This window comes from Schistocerca americana, chromosome 3 (assembly GCF_021461395.2).
Source record: "Schistocerca americana isolate TAMUIC-IGC-003095 chromosome 3, iqSchAmer2.1, whole genome shotgun sequence".
Lineage (NCBI taxonomy): Eukaryota > Metazoa > Arthropoda > Insecta > Orthoptera > Acrididae > Schistocerca > Schistocerca americana.
In genome coordinates, this window is record NC_060121.1 from 703698788 (window position 1) to 703726278 (window position 27491).

At 41.9% G+C, this 27491-nt stretch overlaps 2 protein-coding genes across 3 annotated transcripts in view; one reads left to right on the top strand and one right to left on the bottom strand.

The window, feature by feature from the left end:
* The window catches only part of LOC124605306 (allantoinase), a 235407-nt gene that overhangs the window by 184670 nt on the left and 23246 nt on the right, over positions 1–27491 (bottom strand). Inside the window, exon 2 of one of the 2 annotated variants that reach the window (XM_047136888.1) lies at positions 429–615. In XM_047136888.1, the coding sequence (XP_046992844.1) occupies positions 429–593 (165 nt within the window). In that variant the 5' untranslated portion in view covers positions 594–615. Of the gene's footprint in view, positions 1–428; positions 622–27491 lie in introns of both variants that reach the window. The other variant, XM_047136887.1, reaches the window with a different exon arrangement.
* LOC124605307 overlaps positions 1–27491 on the top strand; it is a 925143-nt gene that overhangs the window by 63289 nt on the left and 834363 nt on the right. The window lies entirely within an intron of this gene.

Genomic DNA, 27491 nt, shown 5'->3' on the forward strand with positions numbered 1-27491 from the left:
CGAGCTATGTTACTTGGAAGTGAAACATCATGAGAGCTACTTTCGTCAATAAGTTTTGCATACTATAGCGTTTACTCATTCGGATCTAAGGGAGTTGGACTGTCTTATATTTCTCACCCCGTACATTTTTGTTCGAGACTTGCTCCGTGCATAACTTTAAATACGTCAGTTTTGGTGTGCGCAGATGGAGTCACGGTATAAATAGCGAGAATCCATGAATTCTTGATTGGTGTTCATAAATATAACTAAAGTTGCTTTAAAAAAAGTTCGTTAATTCTGCCTCCTCCTTCCACCACCCAAAAGCCGTGCTTTCGAATTCTGTGATGGAAATCACACGTGTAAGAAAAGATTCGATGAAAGAGAAATTATCAAAAAATAAAGAAAAATGACAGACTGAGAGAAGTGGAGGGAGAGCTCGTGCTACGCACCGTGGCACCCTGCGGCAGGTAGGGAGGGTCTGCCTTGCCGGCTGCGCGGTCGCTGGCGGTGACGATGCGGTGGATGCGGCCCTCCGGCGTCACGTAGATCGACGCCTCCTGCACGCCCTCGTCCAGGACGACGCGCTTGCTCCGAAACAGCTGCCACTCCGACATGCTGCGGCTGCGGCTGCTCTCTCTGCTCCTGTCGGCACACAGCCGCCACAACGTCACCAGCGCCCTTCGTAAAATGACGCAAAACTTTCATTTATTCAGTAATGATCTATAGGATGAAACTCTTCTCTCTGTGTTTGCTTACAAATAAATATATTTTTGGAAGGGGTCCACCTTGGGCAAAACACAATTTTTTTTATTTTCTTCTATTTCCTATACACTTTTCGCAGAAAAAAATGCTCTTTACTACTTGTACACATATAAGTTCGAGTTTTTAGAGTTTCGTGCCGCAATCTGTGAAAACGGGAACCTTATAAAGGATCACTTTGACGTCCATCTGTCCGCCAGTCTGTCTGTCGTCTGACTCTTAAGACCCCTTTTTCCCAGGAACGAATGGACGTATCAAGTTGAAATTTACGTCACATACTAGGATCTATGGTGTCTTGACGGTGTAAAATATATAAGCTTCTAAGTCAAACAAGCATAATTTATGGTCATTTACGTCATATATTATTATTCGTAAACTCACTCGTCAAAAGCTATAGGATTGTTCCCGTTGACTTAAAATCAAGAAATTTGGCAAGAAACAAAGTTTCACCATACAGCTAAAGTAAAAAATATGAAAATTGTTAATTTATAATTATATCACATATACTTTTGTCATTTTTTATCCGTCTGTTTGTCTGTCCGTCTGTTAAGACACCTTTTTCTGAGTAACGAGTACGTGTACACAATAGAATATAATGTCACGCGCCAAGTTCTATGGTCCTTAGACTGTGTAAAAAACGTAAGCATCTAAGTCAGTTTAATCACAAAATACGGCCGTTCATGCCACATACTTTTACACTCGCAAATTCACTCATCAAAACCTGGAGGGTACTACCCGTTGAAATGGAGTCATAAAATAAGGAAAGAAGCAAGGCTTCACATACAGCAGAAGGAAAGAATTAGGGAAATTGTTAATTTCTAATCATATCTCACAGGAAAAAAAAATTGCGTGTCATTTATCCAACTGTCTTTCTGTCCCTTTTTCCTACGAATTACACGAAACATTTAAACTTAAAATATTCTCGCAAATTTCTATCTTACCAGTATCGATATCGATATCGCGTAAAAATCTTCGAGGTTGTTAATCCCCGGGATGAATGAACCATCTATATACATATAACTGAGTTTATGCGGAGCCCTCGCAGCGCGAATCCTATTCGTACTTGGCCAATTCTTTGTACATACGTTTTTAAAAACTCGAATTTATATGTCTATAAAAAGTAAAGAGGATTTTTGCCATTGTTTAATAGAAACGAAATGAAAGGCCACTGATGCTGCTGAAACTTCAGCGAAACACATCTGGGTAATAGAAGAGAAGAAAAAAAATTGTGTTCTGCTCAAGGCTGACCCATTCCAGAAACAAATTTCGTTTATTCAGTTGGCTACTACGGACAGGCTAGAGCCTTTGGGGAATATCTTATATTAGACCAAGATATCCAGTATTTTACAAACTAGACTTACGCTATACGATCAAAAGTATCTGGATTCCCTCATGTAATGCGGAATTGATCACTAGATGTTACGAAGGGCGAATACAACAATACAAATGGAGGCGGGGGCTATTCTGTTGTGACTAGAGAAGCAGTAACAGCAAAAGACGTCGACAAGGAGAGGTCAATGACTTCGAAAAGGGACCAGTCGTTCCTTGTCACCTGAGTAACAAATACATCAGGGACATTTCATCCCTTCTAAAGCTGCCCAGATTTATTCACGGAGGTGTGATTGTAGAGTGGAAACGCGAAGGAACAACAAGAGATAAACGAGACGTCGCAGAGCTCATATACAGAAGGTCAGGGATCGTCGAGTATTGTGGTGGTGGAAAAATTCGCATCAGTTCAACAGAAGGAATTACTCGTGAGTTCCAAAGTGACATCAGCTCTCCATAACTCAAAACCTTTGAGCAGGGAGTTAGAAAGAATGGTGTACAACCGTAGAGCAGTTTATCATAAGATATATGTCAATGTTGAGCGACGATTGGGCTGATTTACAAAGCGACGCCACCGGGAAATTGATGACTGGAAACGCGAATGAATCAGGATATACCCTACGAAAATCCGATAGATTGCTTCGGTCTTGGCGAATGGCTCGAGAGCGTTACCTGCAATTATGTGTAGTGCCAACAGTGGTATACGAAGCAGGTGATGTTACGGTATGGTGATGTTTTTCAAGGTTAAACAATGTTTAAAAAATGCTAAGAATGGGAACACATTTTATAGCGTTGTGTACTGCGTACGGCGGACGATGATTGTATCGGGATCACAACTCACTAAGTCAGAGCTACATCTGCGAGGCAATGGGTTTTGGACAATACCATTCCTGAAATGGACTGATCTGCCAAGAGTCCCGACATGAACGCAATGGAGCGCTATGGGACGAGTTAGAAAGTTCGACTTCGCTTCACACCCCAGTGTCTAACATCACTACCTTCCCTAGTTTCGGCTCCTGGGGGACACTTTCATTGAAAGTGTCCCCCAGCAGAGTTCAAAGCGTCATAAAGAAAAGGATTGACGCACCTCATGCTACTGTCCACTAATAGGATGCCTTTCATTGGATAGTGTACGTATTTTAGCGTAACTTTTAATAACAATACAAATACGTTCACAGGGATTCAATACGTCGAAATGGCTCTACTAGAAACAAAATTTATATGCAATTACATAAATATACACCGCAAGCAACTGTGCGTTGCATAGCGGAGGATGCATCGTGCCAAGCCGGCCGGAGTGGCCGAGCGGTTCTATCCGCTACAGTCTGGAACCGCGCGACCGCTACGGTCGCAGGTTCGAATCCTGCCTCGGGCATGGATGTGTGTGATGTCCTTAGGTTAGTTAGGTTTAAGTAGTTCTAAGTTCTAGGGGACTCATGACCACAGAAGTTAAGTCCCATAGTACTCCGAGCCATTTGAACCATTTGAACCATGGTGCGAATACTATCGATTTTCTTTCCTATTCCATTCGCGATCTGAACGAGAGCAAAATGACTGTCCATAGGCCTCTGTAAACGCCATAATCTACCCTATTCTCATGGTCGCTATGCGTGGTGTGCGATAGTGGCAGCACAATCGTCAAACAGTCTTTCCCGAATACAGGCCGTAGCAAACATGGTTTCCCATGAACTGACTGACTACGTAGGGTTTCAATTTAAGTTTGCCGGGCGTTTCTGTTATACTTTCGTGTGGGTTTTACCGAGCTGGTACGATCCTATCAGCGCGTTGGATGTCTATTGCCAAGTCTGCTCGTTAACGAAACCAAACATTGGAACAATAGAACTGGTCGCTTGTATACGATCACCCTTACAGAATCCTCAGAACCCTTTCAGCAATTCTGTCTTCCTTTACCCTTTCCTTATATTGATTTTATGGTCGTTCCAATTCAGCATTATCGTTTCTTAGTATTACTCCTCAGTACTTATACGATATGATTTGGTCAACATGTGCACCAGCAAACTTTTAATCATGTCGTCCCGGGTTCTTTACCTTTCTTTATCTATGTTACATTTACTGTATCCATATTTAAACACAGCTCTCATTCATTACAACGGGTGAAAAATTTGTCAGAGTCTTTCTGCAATTAATTATGATCTCTCGACATGCTATACTTTTTCTGGCACCACATCATAGTCATCGAAATATGTTACAGTGCTACTATCATATCTAATAAATTGTTTACGTATATTCAGGGCAGCACATCTTACGCATCCTCAGCGAGCACCCGATTACTTTGGTTTCGTTGCAGCATTCTCCTCTATTAGTCAAATCACATATTATCAATGATATTCAGTATGTTTATCTTCGTTAGTAGTCGAAGGTACGTTACAGAGTCGCGCGCTTTTCGCACTTCTTAGAAGACGGAATTTATCTGTTCAACTGAAACAAACTATGGGAGCTGCGTGAAACCTAAATCAAATTTACAGCACCTCCCGAATACTAATTTAGCAACTTCAGTGTTGCAGCTCTGATTCATCAAGATATTATAATTTATTTTTCGATAACGAGTGGATATGGTATTCTTGTCGTTCGGAAGATGATGAATATACTCTGTAGTAGCTATATCATTTACATTGCTGCAGCAAGAGGCTACTTGAAGAGATATGACAATACGAATATTGGAATCAGCTGTTACAGCTTTGGTAACTTCAAAACCCCGTCGCGAAGATCTCCCCCAAAGCAGGGATCCTGTTGCCCACTTCATCTAGCAACGAATAATAAATCAACGCTCAGCGTTTCAGCGCTCTAACCTCGACGCAGAATATTAGTTGCCTGTCCATCAGCCATCCATCAAACAACAAAATATTATGGCTACCTACACTGTAATTCGTGCACTGCTAGTTTTTTCCATGTCCTTTGATTCACATGTGTAGTGTCAATTATTATTGTACTCATTTATTATCGTTCATGTTGCAAATTTTTTTATCTGAATACAGTTGGTTTTGATCTAGGAAGAGACACTTCAGAGATGTGGAACGCTTAATGCCTTTAATTTCTATAGTACGAACTTGCTACACCACCAAATGAAACGATATGGACGTTGAAAGTTACTGACATATCCACTTTACCGACAGGTGCTTACATACTTAACAGAAAGCTCTTGGATGTAATTGAAAGTTGGCGTGCATAAACGAATCTTATAAAAAAGGTTTTTTTTTGTCTAGTTCCGTACACTGCAAATTTCAGAACGGTTAGAAACATAAAGCAAATTCTAGTGTTGTGTAATTTTAACGTACTGAAACATACGTTGAGATGGGCAATGAAAACTTGTAGTTAACCGCTGCTATAATTTAGATGGATATAATGCGCTTTTTAGTACGTATTATTGTAAATTACGGCAACTGGAACGGATCATATGAAAATCCTTCCCTGTGGACAGCGAACTGCATATGTCAAGGGACTGGATCAGTATTTTAACTATACAGAAAATCTGCAGCGTGTGTAAAGAGTGAAATACCGTGTGAAGCGTCAGAAAAATGCAAATGGAGAAAACGTAAAGGAAGTGTCCTTATACAGCGAGGTAGTAGCACATCTGACTACGAATCGAACAGTGTAAACACAAGATCGGTGATCAGAGGTAAAAAAGTTGCGACCAAAATACATCGTTTATATTTGTGTCCAGTTAGATAGTTGAGATTCTAAATATGTACGTTTTTCATATATTAATCCAACAATAATGGCGCTTTATTAAAGTATTATTGCTCTCTAGAACGAAGAACATCCTAGAGCTTTGGATGGTTTGCTGGAGGATCCAAGAAGTTTCACAAAGCGAAATACACTCCTGGAAATTGAAATAAGAACACCGTGAATTCATTGTCCCAGGAAGGGGAAACTTTATTGACACATTCCTGGGGTCAGATACATCACATGATCACACTGACAGAACCACAGGCACATAGACACAGGCAACAGAGCATGCACAATGTCGGCACTAGTACAGTGTATATCCACCTTTCGCAGCAATGCAGGCTGCTATTCTCCCATGGAGACGATCGTAGAGATGCTGGATGTAGTCCTGTGGAACGGCTTGCCATGCCATTTCCACCTGGCGCCTCAGTTGGACCAGCGTTCGTGCTGGACGTGCAGACCACGTGAGACGACGCTTCATCCAGTCCCAAACATGCTCATTGGGGGACAGATCCGGAGATCTTGCTGGCCAGGGTAGTTGACTTACACCTTCTAGAGCACGTTGGGTGGCACGGGATACATGCGGACGTGCATTGTGCTGTTGGAAGAGCAAGTTCCCTTGCCGGTCTAGGAATGGTAGAACGATGGGTTCGATGACGGTTTGGATCTACCGTGCATTATTCAGTGTCCCCTCGACGATCACCATTGGTGTACGGCCAGTGTAGGAGATCGCTCCCCACACCATGATGCCGGGTGTTGGCCCTGTGTGCCTCGGTCGTATGCAGTCCTAATTGTGGCGCTCACCTGCACGGCGCCAAACACGCATACGACCATCATTGGCACCAAGGCAGAAGCGACTCTCATCGCTGAAGACGACACGTCTCCATTCGTCCCTCCATTCACGCCTGTCGCGACACCACTGGAGGCGGGCTGCACGATGTTGGGGCGTGAGCGGAAGACGGCCTAACGGTGTGCGGGGCCGTAGCCCAGCTTCATGGAGACGGTTGCGAATGGTCCTCGCCGATACCCCAGGAGCAACAGTGTCCCTAATTTGCTAGGAAGTGGCGGTGCGGTCCCCTACGGCACTGCGTAGGATCCTACGGTCTTGGCGTGCATCCGTGCGTCGCTGCGGTCCGGTCCCAGGTCGACGGGCACGTGCACCTTCCGCCGACCACTGGAGACAACATCGATGTACTGTGGAGACCTCACGCCCCACGTGTTGAGCAATTCGGCGGTACGTCCACCCGGCCTCCCGCATGCCCACTATACGCCCTCGCTCAAAGTCCGTCAGCTGCACATACGGTTCACGTCCACGCTGTCGCGGCATGCTACCAGTGTTAAAGACTGCGATGGAGCTCCGTATGCCACGGCAAACTGGCTGACACTGACGGCGGCGGTGCACAAATGCTGCGCAGCTAGCGCCATTCGACGGCCAACACCGCGGTTCCTGGTGTGTCCGCTGTGCCGTGCGTGTGATCATTGCTTGTACAGCCCTCTCGCAGTGTCCGGAGCAAGTATGGTGGGTCTGACACACCGGTGTCAATGTGTTCTTTTTTCCATTTCTAGGAGTGTATATTACACTGAATTGACACACTCCTAGTGTGCAACAAAACGAATGGCAACGGCAGCGGCATAGAATTTTGTAAAATTGATTAACATTTGAAATTATAGTGAGGTCTGCGTAGCCAAAACTTAATATTTTATACTAATATTTATACTAACTTAATACTCAAAGTACCTGTAATGCAAGCGGGCTCTCTAATGTTTGTACATAGTTTTGGGAAGTCTGGCTGATCATTATGACGCTACAAATTGTAATATTGACGTAAGATGACAAAGTTATTGTTTGTATGCCTCAGTTATAATTTGGAGACTGACTTGGACAAATACTGCATGACCATGAAGTGAATCAACCAGTAGACATGGTCGAATGTCATTACACGTTCTTAAATGTACACGCCATCGGCGTGTACGTAAGTGATTACAGTTTCAATCCTCTCTGAAGTAGATCAACCACCGGAGAGCTTTAGTGTTGTTCGTGTTTAGTGTTGTTACGAGGCCTGATAGCGTATCTAAGGGGCGTGAAGAGCGTCAGATGTTGAGAGACTACTGTGAAGGACGTATAAATGCCACTAATTCATTTGAGACAGCGTTATCAGTACCCGACAAAATTGGAAATAGTTTCATTATAGGTTTCCATTTGGCCGGCTGATCGAACCGTGCAGTACCCAGATTTGTGGGGTATTCAGACATGTCAGTGACCCGATGTTGGACTGTCTGGCAGCGTGAGGGCAGACGTACTCGTCAGTGTTCCGGTCGAAGACGTCTGATTACCGCAGGGGAGAACCGTCGTATTGTGTACCAAGTGCATCTTAAACCCTCACATCCCTGTCTGTCCCGAACAAGTAACTGACTCCGTAAAACATTCTGTGTCATATCGAACCACTGGTCGGAAATTAGCAGGTGCCGGACTAGGGAATTACTGCCCATGCCTAGGTTGGCGTTAACACCAAAACACAAACGGCTGCGACTAGAGTGGTGCAGTGAACAGAAAGCATGGAGGAATGATGCCGCATTGTGTTCAGCAATGAATCGCGATTCTGCACTACCCTGGATGACAATCGTCAGCGAGTACGGCGGCGATCAGGGGAAATGTCCCGTTCTTCCAATGTTTTGCAGGGGCACAGTGGCGTTACTTCTGGAGTCACAGTGTGGGGGGCCATCGGATATGTTTGTAGGTCACGGCTGGTAGTGATTCAGGGAACTCTGATGGGACAACGGTACGTCACGAACATCCTGCATCCCGAGCATTACCTCTCATGCGCCACTAGGTCGGTGCCATTTTTCAGCAGGACAGTGCTCATTCACACATGGCAAATGTCTCTATATGAAATGTCTGCGTGACGCCGAGGTTCTCCCGTGGCCAGCAACATGCCAGGATCTGTTCCCAATAGAACATGTAGGGAATCAGTTCGGACATCAAATTCGACCCAGGATACAGGGATCAGCTACAACACCTGTAGGTCACCTTGCGTCAGGAAACTTTATTTCGGCTTTTTGTCTCTTTTGCCATCCTAATCAGTACATGGATCCAAGCCAGAGGTGGTACAACGTCATACAGTTTAGGGGCTGGTACTCCCAAGTTCCTTTTGAGTTTGACTTAGTTTTGAAAACGCTGAAGTTACGTTACACACTCTCTCAATCCGTGAACTTTCATTTCGTTCACTCCCCCCCTCCCCCCCCCCCCCCCCCCCCTCTGGGTGCTTCTGCTTCACTTTTTGTCAGGCAGTGATCTGTTTTCAGGTGTAGGAGATGTACTCAAAAGCGTTAAGTGTCTTTGAGGCGTGCTAAATATAGAGAAAAATTATCGTAATAATTACGTCCATTTTCACTTTGGTCATGTTATGAGATCCCTTGCTTGCTATAAACGCAACACATTTGGGTGACCTGGGAGAAATCTCCAGCTGATGGTGGCGACGCGTATTACTGTCTTGACACACAGCCAAGCTGCTCCAGAAGTAGCGATTACGTCAGACGCTACCTCTCAGTGCAGCGTGTTTAGCACGCCGCGGCACACGCTGAGCCGAGTGCACATCTGCTGATGCTGTGAACACTTAATGAGATCGCATTTTCTGGGAAACGGTTCTTTCTATGTATACTGTTTCGTGTTTTACAGATGCGACACCTCTTTATCTCGTCAGTAATTTGTATCGTATTGAGAACTTCACCGCGAAAAAAAAATAAAATTATATTAATTACGGCGGTAGGTGTAGGAACGACGTTTAAATGTTGCAGAATGCATTGCTTGCATTTGTAAATAAAGAAGAGGAGTTGGTGCCTTAGAAAAGACTCAGAAATGGGCTACATTACGTCTCGAAGATACTGTCAAACTCCATGTCAGGCAACGTAGTTGGCACAAAATGAATAATGCTTTGTCCACGGCCAGTCGTATATTGCTTTTTATTACATCTACATCCACACGGATGCTCTGCAAACCAAACTTAAGTGCCTGACAGAGATTTCATCGAACCGCTTTCACAATAATTCTCTATTATTCCACTCTTGAACAGCGAGAGGAAAAAAACGTACACCTAGATCTTCCCGCGCCAGCTCTGATTCCCCGCATTTTGTTACGATTATCGTCTCTCCGTATGTAGGTCAGCGTCAACAAAATATTGTCGCATTCGGTGGTGATAGCTGGTAATTGAAATTTCGTGACAGGATCCAGCCGCAACGAGAAACGTGTTTTAATGGTGTCCACCCCAAATCCTGTATCATGTCCGTCACACTCACTCCCCTATTTATCGATAATGCAAAACGTGCTGCTCTTCTTTGAACTTTCTCGATGTACTCCGTTAATCGTATCTGGTAAGGATCCCACACTGCGCAACAGTACTCCAAAAGAGGACGGAAAAGCGTAGTGTAGGCAGTCTCTTTAGTAGATCTCTTGCATCTTCTAAGCGTTCTGCCAACAAATCGCAGTCTTTGTTTCGGCTTCTCCACAATATTTTATATGCGTTATTTTCTAATTTAAGTTGTTCGTAATTGTAATTTCTAGGTATTTAGTTGAATTTAAGGGTTTTAGATTTGACTGATTTATCGTGTAACCACAGTTTAATGGATTCCTTTTAGCGCTTATGTGGATGACCTCACACTTTTCATTATTTAGAGTCAATTGCCAATTTTCGCACCATTCAGACATCTTTTCTAAATCTTTTTGGAGTTTGTTTTGATCTTCTGATGACTTTACTAGGCCATAAATGACATCATCATCTGGAAACAACCTAAGACTGCTGCTCGGATTGTCTCCTAGTTCGTTTATATAGATAAGGAACAGGAGAGGGCCTATAACAGTACCCTGGGGGACGCCAGAAATCAATTCTGCATTACTCCATGAGTTCCCGTCAGTTCCAACGAACTGCGACCTCTCTGACAGGAAATCACGATTCCAGTCGCATGACTGAGACGATGTTCCATAAAGACGCAATTGTGGGGTACAGCTTCAAAAGCTTCTGGAAGTATAGAAATACGGAATCAATTTGAAATCCCTTGTAAATATTAATAAGCTAAAATGTTACTACGGTAGCACGTAAGACAACATAGCCTACACAGGATTGAATTTTGTGACACGTTCAATCATATCGACCACCTAGTCGGTAGTGTACGAGTAGCTTACTGGAGGCACCTCTTCTGCAGTGTCAGCGAGTTGTTTTGTCTGAGAGTGCACAGGAATTTAAACACCTTTTCGCTCAGGTGGGGCGCAAAAGCGCGACTGGTAAATTGCTCGCGCGCTGCCACTGAGTTGCTCAATTTTGATTGAATTTGACACAGTTAAACATCGAAAAACATACCCACACTCATTCACTATGAGAAACGGTTTCATTTCGTCTTTTTTCCTTAATATAGGTAACATTGTATGATGATATAAGATTACCAGACAAAAAGTTGAGTCATCCCACTGCGCACGCACAGATGATTCGTTAAGCCTTTACAGTGAGGGCAACGATGAAGTGACCTACTCAACCGTGCGCGCACTGCCTCTACGTGATCATAAGGCAGTATCGATTAGTGAGACATTTATGTTTCAAGCGGAAGTTATGTGTAAAAACGGGTAAATGTAAGGACGTGACAAGAGTGACGAAAGGGGCAATGTGCTTGGCAGTGCCCAAGGCCATACCATGTGTGAAGTTGCTAGATTTGTTGGTGTTTCGCGGCGGATTGTTCAACGTATCTAAATGCAGTGGTGTAATTCGTGGCCAGGAAGCACGAAATTAGAATTGTATTCGGAAAAATATTCTGACTGAGTGGATCCGGAGGCGCGTTTCGCAGCTTGTGAAACAAAATCACTCCCAAACCAGACAGTAATTGCTGCAAGTAGTGAATGAAGGTCCATTCCAACTGTTAGCGATAGAACATTGCGACGGGAATTGCACGCAATGAACACTTGGAGTCGGTCACCTCGCAAGAGACCATTGCTCACTCAGGGACTTAAAGACTACAACAGCAGAGTTCATCGGGCTGGAGGAATATGTGAGTGGCTTTCTGAATACTCTCCCACCAGATTCTGGATGCGACGTACCTGCGCAGCCTAGTGGACTCTCTTCCTAATCGAATCCACGGGATTATCGACAGGCAGAATTACACAGGATTAAATGATGCTTGTAATGATTCCTCTAAGGGCTATACTGTTTCGTGCTGTGAGCTTAGCAATAGCTGAAAGAAACAAGGGAATGAACGAAGATTGGATCTCTTCGATATAATTATAATTAGAGCGTTCAGGACAAGGATACAGGACACAATAGGAAAATTTTGTTTAAGGAGTCGCCGAGGTACTCGTACGACCTATGTTTATGAAGGACAAAACGAAAAGTTTTGTGAGACTCACCGCACGAAGAACTGCGCAAATGGTCAAGACTCAATTGCGTTCTGGTCGGCTGGATGACATGAATGTATGCACAAGAAGTCCCTACATGGTTTCTATTGCCTTTTCTGCGAAAAGCGTTTTTTGCATTATATACCTTCATGTGGTAATTCTCGCACCACAGGTGGATATAAATCTTGTTTTATATTTATTTCGCCGTCCTCAGATTGTATTTTACTTATTAGCCACGGCTGAAAATTGAATCGAGTCAGAAATGGCGATCAGCGTGGTCTGGTCAGCCTGTTTTGTGGGAAAATCCCCTCACTAAATTACTCCTATAGATAAGTAAGCTAAGAAAGCGAAACGAAGAAACCGTAATTTACGTGAAGTGGTTGACGTCATACACGAGATAATAACAGCGAGACCTCCAATGCTTATCAAATTCTGAGGTCCGACATAGCCACCAAACTGACAAGTTATTATTTCATAACATCACTGAATGAGACGGATAAAAGTTGATTGATAGAAGTTCGGTAACAGAATGAGACACAACTCTGATCTAAGTTAAGTAATGGATCAGAAGCAGAAAAGTACAAAAGTTTCTTATACGCAAGCCGTTTACGAGTTACGAATACCAGGTTAGAGAAATGATGTGGAAAGAAGATGCTTTACCGACATTCTTTTCTCGAAGAAATTCGCATTTAGACTATAATAAAGGAAGTAAATCGTATATAACGTTTAATATTAACAGTAACAAGAATACAGTACGATTTCCATAAATGTGTCATGTCTACATCGCATAGGTCTAGACAGGATACATTTATGAAAGTGTAATGAGGCTGCAGACCAATAGGCCTCGTTTTTGGAATCGATTTCCTTTATGTACAGTGCAGAACGGTTAATTTCACCCTAATATTTCATCTGTTTCTAAATAAGAAGTGTTGCATTTGCGGTCTAAGGCGCTGCAGTCCTGGACTGTGCGGCTGGTCCCGGCGGTGGTTCGAGTCCTCCCTCGGGCATGGGTGTGTGTGTTTGTCTTTAGGATAACTTATGTTAAGGAGTGTGTAAGCTTAGGGACTGGTGACCTTAGCAGTTAAGTCCCATAAGATTTCACACAAATTTGAACTTGATGAAAAGATTATGATCGTTTGTTCCTTTCTCTTTGATTCTCTCTCTCTCTCTCTCTCTCTCGCACACACACACACACACACACACACACACACACACACACACACACACACACACACACATTATATACGGTCCGCCTTTTCATCTCAGAGTAACACTTGCAACCTATATCCTCAGTTATCCTCGTATGCTGGATATATTCCAGTCTCTGTCTCCTCTAAAGTTTTTACTCTCTACAGCTCCCTCTAGTATCTTGGAGGTATCTCCTGATGTCTTAGAAGATGTCCTATCATCCTGTCCCATCTTCTTGTCAGTGTTCTCCATATCTTTCTTTCCTCTCTGCGCAGAACTTCCTCGTTCCTTGTCTTATCAGTCCACCAAATTTTCAACATTCGTCTCTAGTACCACATCTCAAATGCTTCGCTTCTTTTCTGTATCGGTTTCCCCACAGTTCATGTTTCACTACCATACAATGCGCGGCTCCAAACGTACATTCTCAGAAATTTCTTTCTCAGATGAAGACGTATGCTTGATACTAGTAGATTTCTCTTGGTCAGGATTGCCCTTTTTACCAGTGCTAATCTGCTTTTGATGTTCCCCTTGCTTCGTCTCATGAGTTATTTTACTGCCTAGCTAGCAAAATTATCCTTGACTTCATCTACATCGCGACCATCAATCCCAATGTTGAGTTTTTCGCTGTTCTCATTTCTGCTGCTTCTCATTAGTCGTTCTTCGATTCACTCTCAATCCATATTCTGTACTCATTAGACTGTTCATTTCACTTAGCAGACCTTGTAATTCTTCTTAATTTTCACTGAGGATAGCAATATCATGACCGAATCTTATCATTGATATCCATTCACCTTGAATTTTAATTGCAGTCTGGAATCTTTCTTTTGGTTCCATCATTGCTTCTTCGATGGATAGACTGAACACTAGGGGTGAGAGACTACATTCCTGTCTTACACCCTTTTTAATCCGAGCACTTTGTTCTTGCTCTTCCACTCTTATTATTCCCTCTTGGCTCTTGTACATTTGTATATTACACATCTCTGCTTGTAGTGTACCTCTGTTTTTATCAGAATTTCGAAATCTTGGACCATCTGACACTGTCGAACGCTTTTTCCAGGTTGATAAATCCTATAAACGTGTCTTTGTTTTTCTTTAGTCTTGCTTCCAGTGTCAACCACAACGTCAGAACTGATTCTCTGGTCTCTTTATCTTTCCTAAAGCTAAACTGACCGTCATCCAACACGTCCTCAATTTTCTTTTCCATTCTTCTGTTTATTATTCTTGTCAGCAACTTGGTGGAATTACCACCGTTGCTTTTAAGGGGGCATTGTATGTCCTATGCCGCCAATGTTAAATTATCGAATTTTGTGACCCATCATCTTGGAAACTTTTTAAGACACCAACTTACAATTTTCCATAATTATTGAATGCACCTTTCTAAATACACTGAACTAGAGTTATTACTAAAATTGTATTGTGGAGCATTTATCGTTTTTTTTCCCAACACTCAATTTTTTGACAGAATTTTGTAAATAAATGAACATAAAAACAAAACAACTCAAGATATTTCAATTATTCTGGTTCCATATGTGTTGAATCTCACACTTGGCATGCTGCGAAAATTCCATGTCTCTACCATCAGTACTTTTTTAGAAAACGGGTCATTTATTGCAAAAAATGTTGTTCATAGATATTGAGGTTTAAAACTTTTTTTATTACAAATTCTTATACATATTTACATTTCTGCATCTTTTATGCACTAGAATTTCCCTGGCCCATAGTCTGTGTCTTCTTCAGTGTCACAATATCCCAGTGCTTGCCTCCTCCTTTTCTTTCTTGCTTCTTTTGTCATTTGCTGAGCAGCTAACTCTGCTTCACGTACACGAAGCTCATCCAGTTCCCGTAGTCCTTTAGCTGTGCTCTGTCCAAATCTTAGCCCTAACTTCTCCAGAACCTTAAGTCTTTGATACTTCCCACCATTAAAAGTTATTACAGCAACAGACACTGCTAACTTTGGAGTCATAACGCCCACTAATAGGCACTAATAGGCACTAATAGGCACACAGCACCACACAACATTATTGAAGCATTCATTCACATTCTGGGTCTTACCATGTAAACACTTGTTTATTAGCTCAGGATTTTCCAGATCTATGTAAATAGGTTTGATTGCCTCCATTACTGCCAAAGGAAGCGAATCTTTAATGTGTAAATTCATGCAGGGTGACAGAAAATTCAGCTTGCCTATATTTACCCGAAGTGTTTGGTGGAGGTGGACACAAAGCATGACATGGCTTTTCATCGGTTGATATTCGATGAAAGGAAGTGCTCCACACAGCTCTTGTAATCTTCTCTAAATTGACATAGTTATCTCTAGTGGCCTTCCCATAATATTCCTGTAATTCATCAACTACTTTGTCTGTTAGTCTTTGAGCACATTTTATTGTCTTGCCATCAGACAGTTTTGTGTTACCCAGCTAGGTTTTTAGTTTATGCAGAGGTGTTCCCATCCTTTTCCTGACATGGCCAACACACTCAAGTTTTTGTATAGGAACATCATATGGCTTACTGTTTTGTACTTCAATGAAAGCCTTGCTGTTTCCATCACCTAAGTAATTCACATGTCTGACACCTCCTTCCTTCTACGAACGCTAGAAAATGTTAACTGCTCCTTTTACCTCCGTTCCTCCACTTGTGCCACCATAATTTTGTATACACTGCTGCTTATGAAGTAATCTGTTCTTCTGATTCACTGTACAACCTTGGCAGTACTTACTGAGAACTTGAAAATCCAAAACTTTTCCATTGTGAATACTTATTGCAGATGTAAAACTATTTTTGGAACTAAACCCACGCTTTTGCAAGAATCCATCCACAGCAATGCTGATGTCTGTGCATTCTCATTTTGTTCAAAAGCTTATGATGTATCAGCACCCATTGAATCTTCAGCCACAGCATTTACAGAGTCCTCAATTGCTGTTACATGTTTCGTATACCTAGAAGGTAGTTTTGGCAAATTCAACACAGTGCAGAGAACATTACCAGCCCTTGCACCTTTACCAATGCATCTAAGGCCTTAGAAAAGTCTCACATTAGTTTCATACAATTCATTACCGGAACACTTTGATGAAGTATGAAATTCTTTTTCGTTTTTGCACTTCTGACATTTAATAATTAATTTAGACACAACAACTATTCGAGCTCCAATATCCTCATAAAGTTTAACTTCACCACCACAAAGACAGCAAGAGAGAGTTTCAGAAAGAACTTGTGCAAGGATTTGCAGATCAATAATGACGTTGTCCATAATATCATTACTTTTACCACTGTCACCCGTTTCTAAAGTTACTTTTCTTTTTGATGCACAAGGGGGCGTGGTCACTTCAGAAACATTATCGTGGTTTCCTTCACTTTAGCATACATGTTTTCAAGTACTTCAGAAGAAAATGCAGGTCTCGGATATTTGATACCCGCAAATTTGCGTTTCTTGAAGTTACTTTTACGCTTAGTCATCTTATTTACGTATAAAAAGCAATAGAAGTTAGTTTACTACAAAAATAGCCGATAATCACACTACTTTCAACGAAAACTAGTATCAGAAAAAGGACTGATTAGTTTATTCGTAATGCCAATTTATGAGACATAGCAGTGGGCACAAAACAAAGCAATTCACAGCCTTTTAGACTGTGCAGTTCCCAAGATATGACTGCTCAAATGTGGCAGTATATGCGTAGCCGCGAAATTGGACAGTCACACGTCATCATTCAAAATATTATTTGAAGGTCTCACAATTGTCTGATTTTAATGTATTGTATACCAAAATGTTCAGGAAATTCCAAAGTACATTATGGAGTAGAAAACATAAAATGTCCCCTAAAATTCACCGAAGGTTGCATTGACTTTTCTATACGCTGAGTCTGTCCTTCCGACAATCATTTCTTTTTCGATTTCTTCACATTTTTCATGAAACTATTTCGCCTTAACTTCCCTGTATTTCCTATTTATTTAATTCCTAAGCGACTTGTATTTCTGTATTCCTGAGTTTCCCTGGACTTTTCTTTACTACCTTCTTTTGTCGATCCAGTGAAGTATTTGCTCTGTTACTCAAAAGTTTCTTCGCCGTTACCTTCTTTGTACCTATGTTTTTCTTTCCAACTTCTGAGACTGCCATGTTTAGAGATGTCTATTCCTCTGCAACTGGGGTACCTACTGAACTATTCCTTATCGCAGTATCTGTAGCCTTAGATAACTTCGAGCTTAACTCTTCATTCCTTAGTACTTCCGTGTCTCACTTCCTTGCGTATTGATTCTTCCTGGTCAGTCCCTTGAACTTCAGCCTACTCTTCTTCGCTACTAAATTGTGATATGAGTCTATATCTGCTCCTGGTTATGCCTTACTATCCAGTATCTGATTTCGCAATCTCTGCCCGACCATGATGTAATCTAGCTGAAATCTTCCCATATCTCCCAGCCTTTTCAAGTAACCCCCCTCCCTCCCTCTTGTGATTCATTAATAGAGTATTCGCTATTGCTAGCTCAAATTTATTGCCGGACCCAATTAGTCTTTCTCCTCTCTCATTCCTAGTACCAAGACCATATTCTCCCATAACCTTTTCTTCCACCCCTTCCCCTACGACTGCATTCCAGTCTTCCGTGACTATTAGATTTTCATCTCCCTTTACGGACTGAATTACCCATTCAATATCCTCACTTACTTTCTCTGCTTCTTCATCTTCAGCTTGCTACGTCAGCATCTATACCTGAACTATCGTTGTTGGTGCCGGTTTGTCGTCGATTCTGATGTGTTCACAGTAACACGCTCTCTGCCCTACCTTCCTATTCATAAAGAACTGTACGCCCGTTCTACTACTCTCTGCTGCTATTGTTATTATCTTTTACTCACCTGACCAGAAATCTTTTTGTTCTTTCCATTTGATCACACTGACCCCCACTGTATTTAGACTGAACCTTTGCAGTGTCCATTTCCAGGTTTCTTAGCCTCCCTTCCACGTTCAAAATGTTGACATTCCAGGCTCCAATCCGTATAACTTTATCCTTTCGTTGATTATCCAGTCTTTTTCTTATGGTCACCTCCCTCTTGGCAGTCCCCTTGCGGAGATCTGGATGGGGGACTATTCCGGAACCTTTTGTCAATGGAGAGGTCGTCATGACACTTTTTCAATTACTGGCCAATTGTCCTGTGGATACACATTATGTCTCTTTAATGTAGAGGTTTCCATTGCGTTCTGCATCCTCATGCCATTGATCAGTGCTGACTCTTCCGGATTTAGTGGTGGTTTTTCACCCCAAGGGCAAGAGAGTGCCCTGAACCTCTGTCCGCTCTTCTGCCCTCTTTGACAAGGCCGTTGGCAGAATAAGAGTGACTTCTTTTGCCGAAAGTCTTGGACCACCAATGCTGTTGATTTTTATTAAAGATTTAAGCGGTGGTTGGGTTCGAACCTGGGACCGAGACGTATTGATTAGGACCCATAAATCACGGATGCTTACTAACATATATACAGAACTAATAATAGTCAAAGCCATTAGTGATTTCTTTCCGTAATCTTTTTTAGGAGGCGAGAAGAAAATCTTTTTCGTGGAACAGAGACATGACACATAGCGAGAAAATCGGGAAAAACTACATTATCGACGCTTTGAAGTAGCATCTGCGGTGGCACAATCATCAGTTATTCTTCAGTTCACCGTACTATTAGTTAAACAAAGCGATACTAACTTTTAATACACCTGTCACTGTTGTTAAAGTCCTCCATAATGTACTGATCGGAAACAAGCTTCGGGTAATTTGTGAAAAGGAATTCGTAGGAAATGAGAGTCATGACGAATTTTCAGAGAGGAAGTTCTGTTAATGAGTACTTAACTGTAAATTTCAGAACTAACTCATGTAACTACCATTAGTTCTGCCTCGCAAAGCGTTGTGGCTTTTCCGTAGCGGTATTACTGCTCTTAGTTTTAAAACAAGTAATTCCAGAAAAAGGTATATGTTGATATAACACCAATAGTAATAGTCCTATTAAAAACAGTACTTTGAAATGTAGTAGGAAACTTCACTCTCTACTCAATCCCTCTAAACACCAACATGCCCCTACAGCGCCCGCAGCTAACCTAGCGGTCTGGTCATACGCAGTTGTAACATGAAAATTGTTAGGCTGAATACAGAGGTTTCTATAGAAGAGCCAAGGTACAAATATAGCATAAAGCAGATATTAAAGCAAGTGCTTAACACATATATGTTATCTATAGACGTAGGCATTTTATTTGTGTAACCGGTTTCCAAGACACACAAAGCGTTTGCTTATGAACGAGAGGATCAAATAATTGTCCCTATACGTCCTCGAAGAACTAAGCGCATTCACCTTTCATATTTACATGAGCTCTTAGAATTACTCGTGTGATAACTATGCAAATTAACAAAGTGCCAATTGGTGACAGTACCAAAGGTACTGAAGAAATTTGAAGCAGACTGCAGCAAAATAGCAAAAAGTTTGGAGTCATTTCATCATAAATGATTACTGTGGTTAAGGGCACTAGCCTGTCTGGGTCACCGGTGCTGTTCTCATGATTAAAGAATCAATTGATAGTTGTCAGGCTCAGAGCTGTCTTTAATATGATAAACCATCACTTCCACGTATTACTCCTGAGTATCCAGCACCGCTAATTATAATAATTCCCCAGTTAACATCTAGGTTTTAGAGAAACCAGATATGGAGTGGCGATAAGTGTCAGTTTCTCTACAAACATCTACTTCTTGGTTTTTCAGCTTGCTTGCATCACAGCGTTTACGAATCATCTGTTTCTCCGCTATAAAAGTGCTATTCGCTTTTTCTTAAATGTTTCATTGTGTCACGAGTCAAGTAATTCCATCATTTTGCCTATGAAAGAGATTCCAATACCAGGTGATAACAATGTTCTTGGATTTCTGTGTCTAGATGTGCGTCATACAGTTCTATGAAGATGGTTTGTTTCAGAAGGGAGCTACTTCAGCTTTAAACTTTCCCTCTGAATCACCTGAAAAAAAAAGATGAAAGAAACTGTCAGGTTGAGAAGACTTTTACAAGCACTGGATATATTTCCTCGAATGAAGGATTCACTTCATACCCTCGAGGAAAATAATACCACTGCTCCTTCTTCCGTAGCATTTCCTTGCAGTATAGAGCCATTCATCTGCCTAATGTAGACTGCAGGAAGAAACAAAACAGGAGATAATTAAAAAATTAAATGGACCAGTAGAAGAAGAGAAGGTAGTCTTATTTAAGGTCTAATGCGAAGGCTATTCGGAAAGTAAGATACGATAGGTCGCGAAATGGAAACCACAGTGAAAATCAAAACTGTTTTATTTGCAATAGTTAGCTACACCTTCCAACTACTTCTCTACACAGTCGCCTCTCAGACTTAGACATCAGTCGTAGCGTTGTACCAATTTTTCAATTCCCTCGTTATAGAAGACAGCCGCTAGTGCTTTTCGACAGTTTTCTTCTCTGGACTGCAGCTCGTTGTCTGTGTCAAAATAATGTCTTCATAGCCAGCGATTCATTTGAGCAGAGATGACCCTCAGGGGTAGCCAATTACAGGCTGTATTGTGCGTGATCAAACACTTCCCATCGAAAACGCTGCAGGAGCATCTTCATTGCCACAAAACATAACTGTCGTGTGGTTCATTCTACACGACAATACTCGGCTGCACTCTGCAAGTGCAGCCGAGAATTGTCGTGTAGAATGAACTACACGACAGTTATGTTTTGTGGATTACATAGCTTCAGGTGAAATCTTTCGCCAGGCCCTCATACTTGGCGGGAGACGCTAATTTCTAGCCATCTCTACGATCTGATTGTGAGCTCAGAACAGAAAAGAGCGGCATTATGCGATAGACGGGCGTACTATCACAGTACCCAACCCATCCGTGCAAAGCTGCATCAGATTTTCACTGTATTTTCCATTTAGCGACCGATCGTTCCTTACTTTCCGAATAACCCTCGTATTAGTCATTAAGCTGCGTCAGCGCTTTGTTGTTCGGATACCGAACTTGTAAGGCAAATATATTCATTCTTTGAGTACCACTGTGAACAAACACCATCACGTATTCTAGACGGACTCCGACGTCTTCCAAACCGAATGTCTTAGAACAAGTATTTGCTATTTTTATCGCATATTCTCTGATTTATATGTGTTCAGTGCACGCGTTAAATAAAATCGACTAACTATATCAGATTTAAGATCTATATTAATAGCATGCTTATGTGAAAACATGAAATAAGTTGGTGAGTTGAAAAATGACACATTAACGCATCTTAAAAGTAAGCAAAATGCTGTCATTTACAGAAGTATTAGTCAACTTCAAGACCTGTAGGTTACCAAAATTTTGAACTATAAACTCCTATCACATCGAGTAACAGAATGGTAAGACACATGGTTAGTCACAAAGAATCGCTGGAGAGACAAGTGTAGAGATACAGAGAGATTAAAAAATATAGCGTAGCATACAAGTGCAGTGGAAAGAATTGCTACAAAGAAATAAAAACAAACGAAGCAAGAACAATAAAATAAGCAACTCGTATACAAAGTTCTCAAAATATATGAAAGGTACTGTCGGATTCCCCAATATTTTATCGAGGAGAATGTAGTAGTTACGTAAATAACAGATGGCTAGCTGTAACGTCGCTGTGAATAAAATTTACGAGTAAGAATGGCGCCTGGTAAATCGGTATCGCGAGTTCCCAAGTCAGATTATGCAATGCGCCTCTCAGCTGACAGCCATTTCGCAACATCAGAAGCAGATAATGGACGAGGAGTTCCCGCAATCACTGCTAATGTGGGTTACGGGATCAGGACGGCCAAGCTGGGGCTTGGCTCAAGTACACTGGGTCATTAACTGTCCAATTCGCTTAGCGGGGAATCATCCCTAAACAGCTTTATCAGACACGTGTTCCGCCAAACTTTGAGGACCCTTGTTGCGAATCGTAAATGAAAATGATTTTATAATTTGAAAGCGTGGAAAACAATGGGATAAGATCTTACAACCTAAAACAACCAGACGAGACAGAGTTCTTGCAATTGTTAAAGCTGTTACCTTCAATAAAATCGTACTACACGAATGAAGCGACGCATACATTCGCATGTTGTAGCTAGTGAGAACTCGTCAAATCGAACCGCAAAGAATTCCGAAAACGCAAAGAGAAGTCTAAGAGTATTTGAAATGTTATGGCGTGGAACAAATTTTCAGAATTATCTAAAATATGAAAAAGCAATGGTAATTATTTTGAACAGTATATCTGACGCAAATAACGCAAAAGGAAAATCTTGCCTGCAAGAAAGTCACGTTAGGTCAGATGAACTGGATCGGGATATGCGATAATTGGCAAATTATATTAAATAAAAATTTAGAATGATATAACATTGCGCACATTACAGGAATGGAGAATCAAATTATCCTTAGTATTCCTGGATCATGGTTTATTATATTTGCTGAATTATATCAAAGTTATGATTACCTATATTACAAACCAATGCAAATCCTGCCAGCCTCGAGGCACATTTTAGCAGCTAGTTACTCATGCCGTGATCAAAAGATAAAATGTGTGTTTAAAACGGATATACGTTGCTATTTTGTACAGGTTAATTCTTCCAATCACGCAGTCCCTTGTACATTTTACCGACTCAGAGCAGCGTACAAAAGGTCGTTTCACTGCAATGTATCAGTGACTCTTCGACATGAATAAGCGTACATATGCCGCCTTTTATACTCCGCGCGACGTTAACTTCATCAGTAATTTACTTTGCCACGAAAACTACCGACAGTGTTGTGGACAACACGTCGTTGATGGTGCATTAAAGAGGAGTGGTTTAATCCCCATCTGGAAATTTAGACTTACATTTGCCACACCTTCCTTAAATGATTTCACGTGAATGCGGGTATAGTTTCTTTGGATAGGTCGCAGCAGATTCCTTTCTTATCCGTGTCCAGTACAGCCACGTATGAGACTGTAACGACCTAGATGCCGTCGCGTTACTAATTCCCACCTCCCCCCTTTCTTCTTAATGCTGGAAACTTTTTTTGACAGGTATTGAGAATTAGTGTGCGCCGCCGTCTTTTAGACATCGAGCACAACTAACGTTCACAAAGAACCTACATGTAAGACGGTCTGTGAGTAAGGGCAGACGCTAACAATTACGAAGCCGTCTGTATCCACATCTGTACCCTATGTAATGTGAAACCATTATGTGATGTGGTAGAGCGTACTTCGCACTGTACCAGTTACTAAACCTTCTTCCTAATCAATTCATTTGTGCAGCAGGCGAAGAATGATTGCTGAAAAGCCTCTACGAGTGCTGTAATTAGTTAAATCTTGTCTTCGCGGTGCCCACGTGAGCCACATCTAGACGGATGTAGTATATATCTTCTTCGTAATCTACGTGACGCTCCCTCATGAGTCAAACAAACCTGTGACTTTTAGTCCTATTTTGCACGGGTCCCACACATGTGAGTAACATTCTAGAGGAGTCGCACAAGTGTTATATGAGCAATCTCCTTTGTAGACGGATTGCATCTTCCTAGTAACCTGCTAATGAACTGATATCCTTTACATGAAATAGACAATGGGGAAAAGAAGGGAAGGGATCAGTGGGAGTTCGCAACTTCCAGCCGCGCAGGGCATTGTTCTAACGCAATGGCGAAGGTTGAAAACTTGAGCCATACCGCCACTCGAATCCGGATTTGCCGCTTCTCACGAGTGGTTGCCTTAACCGCTTCGACTATCCGGACACGGTTCCTGACCGACTCAAATTTCCAGCTTATCGACGATCGATGGTCACGTTCTTCGCTGTCAAGCGCTGGAGTGGCTTCTGCTGCCATCGAAAGCAGAATATTTTGTTAGGGTGCGTAATTAATATTACTTTCGTAATAATAAACGAAATTATTACTTTGTAACATAACTGAAAATCGTAATACGTAGTACATCAAATCTCAAGTATCCATTTGAAGAAAATACAAATGCGGCGGGAAGAAGAAGACGTAGGGGGAAAGTGGAGTGTGGACCCATCGTTGTCAAGGAAAGGCAGTTGCTCTTCGCCACAACCAGACTGAAACAAGCAGAAAAGGTCGTAGAGTATAGCGCTCGACTCATTGATTTTTTACATGTGCAGAATTCCCATACCTTATTGATTTGACTTATTTTTATATTATCCACATTATGTTTATTGTTCTCGAATAACAAGCACACCTCCACCTCTCCTAAGTTTCCTTTAAAATAGAGTTCCATCATGCTACAGTCTTTCCCGCCCTTGAGAATTCTGTCTTGATGCCGCGCCTTTGTAAACACGTCCTAACTTTCCGTCACCTACAAAAACTCGACATCCTTTCCCAACGTAATTTAACTCACCTTCTCCTCCAGAAACATAAGCTCATCCCAGAAATCTGTTCTTCCTCCTTAAACTACACATTCCAAATGAAGATCGTAGCTCACCCTTCCCTTGCCCAGTTGGCATCCCGCACACCTCCTAAATACACGTCCTACCTATCAGTTCATCCCAAACAGAATCTCATCTTTTTCCTCTCCAATACTTCCCACATCCCAGTCCCACCCACAGTTACCTCACAGTGAAGGGAATCTGTAGCGTTTCATTATTTATGTGCTACAAACATCAGAAATTTAAACTTCACACATTTTTATTGCTACACTTGTAAATTATACAGTGCAGTGGCTGAATACCGACAATTTCCCGCTGCCAGCTCGCCCCAGAAGGGGAAATTTAAATTGTTAGATAAAAACGAGCTTACTGTCATTTAGCATACTTCACAGTTGACATCACGCTGGCTTTCCAGAACGTACGTGTAAATGAGTAGTGCAAGTGATCGTGGTGAGAGGATGTAGACTATTGTTTCGAGTTTAAATCATAGATGACGAAAGAGAAACTGGTATATGAAACAAGGCTTCGATACGTAACTCATTCCTCTTGGGTTACACCAAGGCGACCACCAGAGCTCAACGGTCCCCTCAGACTGGCATCCGTCACCAGCCTATAAGAAAGCCTTTGTGTTGTCTGGGAAAAGTTGAGGCAGGTGCATGCAGAGTTCGGTGTCCCACCATACGTGATAACACTGACCAGAAATTTGCACAAAAGTCATCTCGCACCTATGAAGACAAGTGCTGGCACGTCTCATTTCGTTCATGAATCTAAAGATGACAGACAGGGTTGCATCGTATACCCCAACTACTGTATACGACATCTATGCCGAACACAGCATTAGCAAAGCCCTTGATGGTTGGGATAAAGATATCTCAATTTGCGAAAGAACTATTAACAATCTTCGATTTGCCGTTGACACCGCACTTTTAGTTAGCAACGACTAACATGCTGCGCTGCTGACATAAATAAAGGACAATCTATTGCACGTATTAGACATCAATCCAAAATGACGATAATTGAGCGCTGAGCACAAGTCCAATTCCCATGTCGCTTAAAGAAACTGGAAGTCGTGCATTCTTTCGTATATATTCGGTCAGTTATCTGCGACACGGGAAGTCCTGGAGATGAGAAGGTGGATCACGCTTGGGCAATTAGCCGTGAAGAACCTCACAAAGATTTAGAAGAACAGAGCGTTGACGAACAGTACGAAGATCTAGTTTGTTGAACCCCTCGTGTTTTCCGTTTTCTTTTACGATTGTGACACACGGACTCTCAAGTTCAGAGACAAGTTACTTGTTGACGCATTTAAGCTTTGGAGCTGCCGCAGGACGCATAAAATGGACAGAAAGAAGAACTAGTATGTCCGTTATTAAGCAAATTAATATCTCCAGGTGCCTTTTTTTCTCGTGTCAGCCAAAAAATTCTTCCGTTCTTTGATCACATTGTGAGACGAGCTAGGGAAAATCTAAAAAAAATTATCATGCAAAGAAAAATGGGGGCGTGAGACTGTGGATAACCTTCAAACTTATAATTAAAAGAATAATATTTTAGGCCTTAGTAAAAATGTACACGTCTAGAATTGCAGTCTAGAATCATAATTGAATATAAGACCAGTGATCATAAGAGAGAAGATACAAGTAGCGAGCTGGTGGATAGATCAAATCAAGACCACCAGTCTCGCTAAGAGAAGCTGGCGACGCTTGGTTCATAGGATCACAGCGCTGAGCAACATGTATTTATGATGGCAGTCTTGCGATTGCAATCAGGATACCGCCATTTCTTCTCCACTTACCTTCGTACATACATATACCACGCGTGTCGGCGAAGACGGACCCTGAAGATCATGCGCCGACCTTACAATTTTCCTCCGTAGATGGCTATCTTACGCACGTTGGATTCATTTCTCATAGACATGTAACTGCTAAAGATCCTTTTGCAGGTCATCATCCTATCGCTTCCTAAGTCTTACACTTGGACGAGTTTCATCGGGTTTTCCGGTAAGCACGGCTTTACTCAGCACGTTCCTGACCTAATAATGTGCCCTACCAGGCTTATTCTCCGCGCTTTCATTTTCTACAGGATATTCGGTTCGTTCATAAGGTCTTACAGTTCCTGGTTCATCCTACGTGTCAGTGTGTTCTCTTCGCCTTTTGGTTCAGAAGAGATCTTTGTCATGGTTTTCTGTTCGAAGATCAGCAGGTCCTCTTCATCTTTTTTGTGGTGCTTAACGCTTCTGATATCGGTACTATCATTGAATTGTAGGCTTTAAAGTCGGTCTTAACTGAAAGATTTTTTGATGGCACTATCTGTTTCAGACTGAAATGAGTTTTAGATCCACTGAGAATACGTTGGTCAGTTTCTTGATATAGATTATTATGCCTGTTGAACCAGATGTCAACGTATTTAAATTTTTCACTCTGGTTATATTCCATATTCCAACCTGTAATGGGGCGTTTTTAGGGACTTCTTTAGGGCTGTAATGTCAGCACATCCCAATAGCTGTGTTCTTTCATTTCGATTTATCCCTCTACCTTCTCTTTTCTTTTTCCGAATTACATTCTCCGGGACCGAATTAAAAAGCAATGGTGAAATAGCATCGCACCTGCTCTGATACTGAAACTTACTATTTGGATACTGGAAAAAATTCTTCCACCACCTAAATTCGAAACGGCTACTCCAGGCTCCAGAGGCACCGCACTAAACTTCGTTAGAACTTTAAAGTACTTTAATTTCAAGAAGTCATCGAAAAACGAAATAAATTAATAAGGCAATGGGCGCCTACATAAGCCAGAGGAACGCGCGAAAGAATTTCTCACGG